The 6,124-nt window shown below is 36.3% G+C and overlaps 1 protein-coding gene across 1 annotated transcript; it reads right to left on the bottom strand.

The window, feature by feature from the left end:
• Window positions 1-820: 820 nt before the first annotated feature.
• On the bottom strand, window positions 821-4,730 carry LOC121428194. The gene is made up of 5 exons (XM_041624799.1): window positions 4,721-4,730; window positions 4,155-4,190; window positions 2,870-3,066; window positions 1,807-2,085; window positions 821-1,277 (listed from the first exon to the last, which is right to left on the bottom strand). Exons 3-5 carry the CDS (start codon window positions 2,984-2,986, stop codon window positions 1,233-1,235), a joined length of 441 nt encoding a protein of 146 aa, XP_041480733.1. The 5' UTR covers window positions 2,987-3,066; window positions 4,155-4,190; window positions 4,721-4,730; the 3' UTR covers window positions 821-1,232.
• Window positions 4,731-6,124: the final 1,394 nt, after the last annotated feature.

Raw genomic sequence — 6,124 nt, 5'->3', positions numbered from 1 at the left:
CTAATGCCATTTTGCGATAAGTTGACAGATATTTGTCATCGACTTATAATAATTTTTTTTTTGGTGAAAAAAGGGTTTAATTAAACAAAATGGCCTCAAACCGTCTTGGAAATATATGAATCCACATAAAATCTATTCAGTTTGAGGGTAACCCCCCCCCCCCTTGCACCTAGAAAAAACAATGCAACCGTTAATTCCATATCAGTATCAAGACATAAATACTGTTCTAAATAGAAATGAACGATCTGTTTATTGCATTACTCCATCAACATGAATTAAAAGGTCATTCATAATGCAGATAATGAGAATGGTCAATATGAAGGTTAATACTCTTATGTTCAAATACACGTAGCTTAACAAGCCGCAATGGTCATGTATTAAGTTGTTTTGCCTCTCTTTTATGAATGATTGTTTTTGATAAAAAAAAAATATACCTTCACTTTTGAAACGTTTGGTAAGACTGACTAGGAAAGAGTCACTGAAGGCTTCATAGAGAACTAAAAAAGATTATCAACAAAAATCAATAAAAAAAAACACATTTTTTTTGGCAGTCACATCATCGAAATCCACTCCACTCTATTGTTTACGTTATGTTCAATGATACGCCATCAGTCGGTTTGGAGTGGATTTATCCAGTATGAATATGGCAATAGAGAGTTTTCGCAACAGCAACGGAGACGGACTCAAGAACATAACTTAATATCAAAATGTCCTTAATGAAAAAGCATAAGTGACAAGTCTTTCTCAAAAATTGGTGAATCAAATTGCAAGTTTCTTTTTAGACTTTCTGGATTAATGACATTATTCATGACATATTCACAATTTCGCGTCAGCTCCGACATTCAGAGTGAAACTGGTGTTCCAGTTTACCAATGTTTGACAAAGAACCCTAGGTGTTCTTTTGTTTGTTCTCTGACGGGCACTTTTAATACATTTACCGTGTTTACTAGCTCCCGTTGTAGTAACAAAAACTCCCTACCATCTCTATTGATAACACAGAATCTTCTTTCTTTTTTTGCAACGTAATGTTTAATTTGCTAAAGCTACAATTACTGTTTACACTTCGTCTTGATTATTTGTAATAAAAACCATCGTAAAAAATAATAATAAATAGGTGATGATGAAACAAATTCTGTAATGAAACTAGTTATGTCGATTCGATTTGTTTCACCATCAGCTCATGATGGGATCTTCAAACTGGCTTGTATTCCACGATTACGGGAGTCCCAGATTTAATGCATAGCCAAGTCGTTGAAGATAATACCAGGTTCCTTGACCTGCAAATGAGAATAATGAAAAGAAACAAACAGGGTAGAATTAGATATAATTATACTTATTTCTCTTTAATAAGATGCGTTATACAATACATGTAATAACATGAATAGTGTAAATGGGAAAAAGGAAAAATCATTGTTCCTTTAAAGCAGTCATCTCCCAACTTATATTAAATAAAAACCAATGAACTTAGAGGGCAGCAATACACGCTAATACTGCAAGTTTTGGAGCTGCCGTGGCCGAGTGGTCTCAGGCGCATGGCTATACATGTAAAGTCCGGGGTTCGATCCTTGGCCGCGGCATCAATGCCCTTAAGCAAGGCATTTAATCTAAAATGCTCTTTTATCCTGCTTTCAAATAAATGGAAATGCTATATGCATTAATGGTAACTAGGTGTGCACTTGTTTAAAAAAAAGTTCCTGCCCTCTACGTTTGTTAATAAAAACCGTCTATGCATATCTTGTGAGTTTAGTGTCGCTGAGTACGTGCATTATTTTATGTTTAGTGTGAGCAATTTGTATATCAAATTACCATTAAATCAGGTGAGAATTCTGGACCCTCATTTGCTCTTCTATCAGTCGACCTGCGATGGCTAGAGATGGGCACTAACGCAGTCTCAGGCAGAATGTTTGGACCGCGCCCCGGTGGCTGTCTCATCCTCATGAGGGAGTGTCCGTATCTCTCGATTTCGGGGTCGAGTGCCGAGTCAACACTGGATCCAAGCGATTCTGACCCATCGAAGACTTTAGCAAAGAACATGGGTCCATCAGCGCCTCGTTCTTCAGCGTACAATCCAGCATCGTAGTAATTCTGTAAGCAAGAATACGAAAATCGAGACATCTTACAAATTGTCAATTCTTAACCTAAGATAAAATTCGTTGGATACAGTTACAGAAACCGTCATGTTTTAGTTGAATATTTAAAAGTAATGGGCATTTCTTTCTTAGATTATCGAATTGTAATAGAGAACTCATTTATTTTTTCAGAAATAAGAGATAAAAAGATAAATTAATAGTTTGTGATACTCTTTACACACATGAATGGTAAATACAGTAAGATAGAGTGAATGCAGGAGAGGGATTGATATGATTAGAAATATATTAAGGAAGAAAAAAAATGCATTCAGGAATGAAACAACTGTTAAATCACTTGGCCAGGAAGAAATTTTCAGAGTACGCCATCATGATCCAGTTCACTACTTTTATTGTTTCATTCTACATTTTGCTTCACCCCTCCCCTCCCCCCATCAAAAAAATTAATAAAGATAGAAATTGAAAATAAATAAACAAATAAAAGTTACTTTGAACAAACTTGCAATTGCGCGCTTTTCTCTTTAATAACGAAAAGGTCAAATTTACAATTCCGTATGATAAAGAGGAATGCGATCATTAAATTTGGTAATATACCCGGCTGCAAGGCCCGAGTATTCATATTATTGCAAGGTTTTTATTTATTTTTCTTTCCACTAAACTTCGGTTGATAATGGAGCCGGTTTTTACCAAAATGTCAGACCCAAGATTTTCGGATTTTTTTTTTTACGCGATGATTATACGCTTCGGCGCAATCACCCATTTGGTTGAAGTAACGCGCTTACCCCATTACGTAGAATGATATCATCGTTTGAATATCCACGCTCTTTACGTAGAGGATCGGGACGAAGGTCGTCCTGGAACCGCTGCTTGTAATATCGTCTCCGTTGGACCATTATCATGTACGCAAGACAGCAGAAGAAGGAAAGTAATGCTGCTACTGCGCATGTGCTGAGCGCAATGATGACTGCCTCCCAGGGTGCTGTAGAAATACAAAATACAGAATAGTAAGCATGGTAGGTTGCGTCTATATTTACATGTTAAGATTACAATTGCCGATCTGCCCATTCGATCATGTCCAATAGAAGAAACACGTTTCTGTTTCTGTTTGTGGTAACTCCCGTACGAACTCGGCAGGACAGCATTTTGCTGGTAAACGCCAAGCTGGTATATAACCAATTACCTATGAAACATTTTACGTCTAGATTAATCAGTCATAGTGGCTGACGTTATAGACGACAGATATCACTCTCGGGCCTTTTTATCAAAGTGGAGACAATGGCAGAGTTGGGATTCGAGCTCACAACCTTGCGATTATGAGTCCAATGCTCTAACCACTGGACCACACGACCCGCATTACTTAACGATCCTCGTTACTCATTTCATCCCACTCTTCATGCCGCTTTGAATAGTAAAGGTGAAATGGGACTCAAAAATCATTTTGTAATAAGGCATTGATTAATACCGATTGCTCCATTTTTTTTTCTTTTTGTATTTTCCATATTCCAACGGCAACATAACCAGTATAAATGCGCGTATAAACTAAAATAAAAGCGAACAATTAAAGTAGGATTAAGCAATATTAATTAAAACACCAGAATCTAAGATTTGAAAGTGGTATTCATAAATGCAAATTTCAATTCATGACCTTCGTAATTTAGGGCATAATTTTGATCGAAATTTGAAACCATGGTTGAATTTCCACATTAAATATGATATCTGAGTCGCATTTGCGATATGAAAAAAGTACTTGTATATCATGAACATTCTGTGGATAGCATGACAGCTACATTGCAAAAAAAGGAAAGCCAGATAAATATTGAAACAGCACAAGATTAGAATCAAACCAAAACTTGGTGTAAGTCCAAAATTGAATTTATTTTGTTTCAACGTTGCTTTCGTGTGATCATACATGTATATTGATACTTGATTGGTTACGAATACACTTTAAGATTGTAGTGCATTGCGTTTTTGAAAGTTTAAATCATGGAACCCTTTAATTTTGTAGATTAGACTGACAGTGCGTGTAGCATTCTCATGTAAAGTTATTATAGGGAACTGGATATTTACCTAAGCCGGATGACGGTTGTTCAGTAGTCCCAGTGTCTGTATTGGGAACAACGGGATATAGAACGTATATGAAAATTAGATCACACATATTGATATCATAATACCATTTCAAAAAGACAGAGGGAGGTTGGATAAAGGGATTATGTTTGATAGAGCCCAATTCTTACGCTAATCCGAAACCTTCATATCGTATAAATGTAGAGTTTTTGTAATGATTTGGGGAAATTTTATTTTGGGAGCCGAAAACGAAACTACTTGTTGCCTTGTCTGCCGTGTTCCTAATCGGTAACAAAACAATTAATAAAAAATGGATAAAGTATGAATTTAACAAGTAACCTTTTACTTAAAATCCTTCTTTCAGTTGCCCTTTGTGTGATTTTATACTGACTTGTTAGAGAGTTGTATTTGTTTACTCTTCAACCCTTGATTGCCTAAGTATTTTTTTCTCTCCCCTTTTTTTATTGTTTGAAATATCATTTATTTTGAGAAGCGAGATAAAAAGAGAATCATAATTTGGAGGGGTCTAGGATGGGGGGTGTTCAAAATGTGTGCCGAAAGCTACTCACCCTCTCTGCAGTCGAGAATACTTGTTGAATCCCCTTGGAGCACATTGGTGAATCCATCAGTGCATTCGCACACGAACCCATCCGGGTTCTCGGTTTTCGACACGATAACACAGAGGGCGTTCTCGTCACAACTCGTATCAGTACACTCCCCATCGTTCAATTCTGTGTTGCGGAGATTAAAACGAACCAAAACATGATGCAATACATAAATATGTGTAATTTATGAAAGGATGGAAAGATAGTTCAAGCATATACGCACGCTTGACACATAAACCAAGCCATGCATCATTGTATTTATCATGTTTATAGTAAGCAATTTTTTGGGGTGTATGTTTTTCCGCCCTCTGCTCTTCCTTGTAATGTAATAGATTGCTCTAACTACAAGTTATGTTTATATATTTCCTTTTCGACTATCCACTTTTACACGCGTGTCTATTTGAGATATTTGCAAGTGTGATGCCTTAATTTGATATTTGTGGAATGTAACTGCATTCCAAACATCTTGTGCATATCCTACTTCATGGAGAAGTATAACAGTTGCATAAGGAAAAGAACAAACCTGTTACCACTAAACCACTCGCACTCTGAAGCATCAGCAGTGATGTAGCTGTAGACGTGTCGTTGGCAAAGTGATTTTCATTTTTTATTTGGTTATACATTTCACTTTGGAGGTTATCCCCTTGCTTAGACAGCAAAGCAGAAGTAAATGCAATGGTGAAATCAGCAACGATGCTGCCTTCCCGAAAGCCATTTATCTGTACTTCAATGAGGGTTCCTTCACCTATCTGATCGCTCAGCCTTTCTAAAAGAAGCTCAATCTAAATTGAACAAACAAATAGTCATATGAATGATTGACCAACACGATCTTCTCCTTCAAATCCAAACTCAAATCAAGATTCTATGACTCATTTTACATTTTCAGTTCTATCAAAATCACAATTAATGGTAATCATCAACATGAGAGTCCTGCTTATTATCATACCTTAGTTCGCTTTCCAATATTTCATACCATAATTACAAAATTACCATCGTTTTTGAGTTGGTAATAAGATTCAAGACCAGACAATCTAATATGCCTAATTCGTCCGAATCTAAATTTCTTAATCCTAAATTCATTTTCCCCTCCTTTCTTTTGAAACATTAGAATTATACATAACGTGCAATTAATTGGGTTAATCATTATGACATTCTTGCTATGCATGTTATGTCTCCTTCATATCTCTGTGAGAGAAAAGTTGACCACGTTGTCCGCCGGAAATCGAATCCGGGCGTTTGACTTTGAAAGCCAATTCCTGGCGAAAATGTTTCATCTCGCTTAAACATTATACAAATTTAAAGAAGTGGAAGCAAAGTTCTTTAAAAACTTTCTAACGTTATTGAAGGGACATTTGATGATAGCACATC

Source organism: Lytechinus variegatus, chromosome 14 (genome assembly GCF_018143015.1).
Source record: "Lytechinus variegatus isolate NC3 chromosome 14, Lvar_3.0, whole genome shotgun sequence".
Taxonomy (NCBI): domain Eukaryota; kingdom Metazoa; phylum Echinodermata; class Echinoidea; order Temnopleuroida; family Toxopneustidae; genus Lytechinus; species Lytechinus variegatus.
Note: the sequence above shows the minus strand (reverse complement) of the source record. Positions and strands in the feature narration are given on the sequence as shown.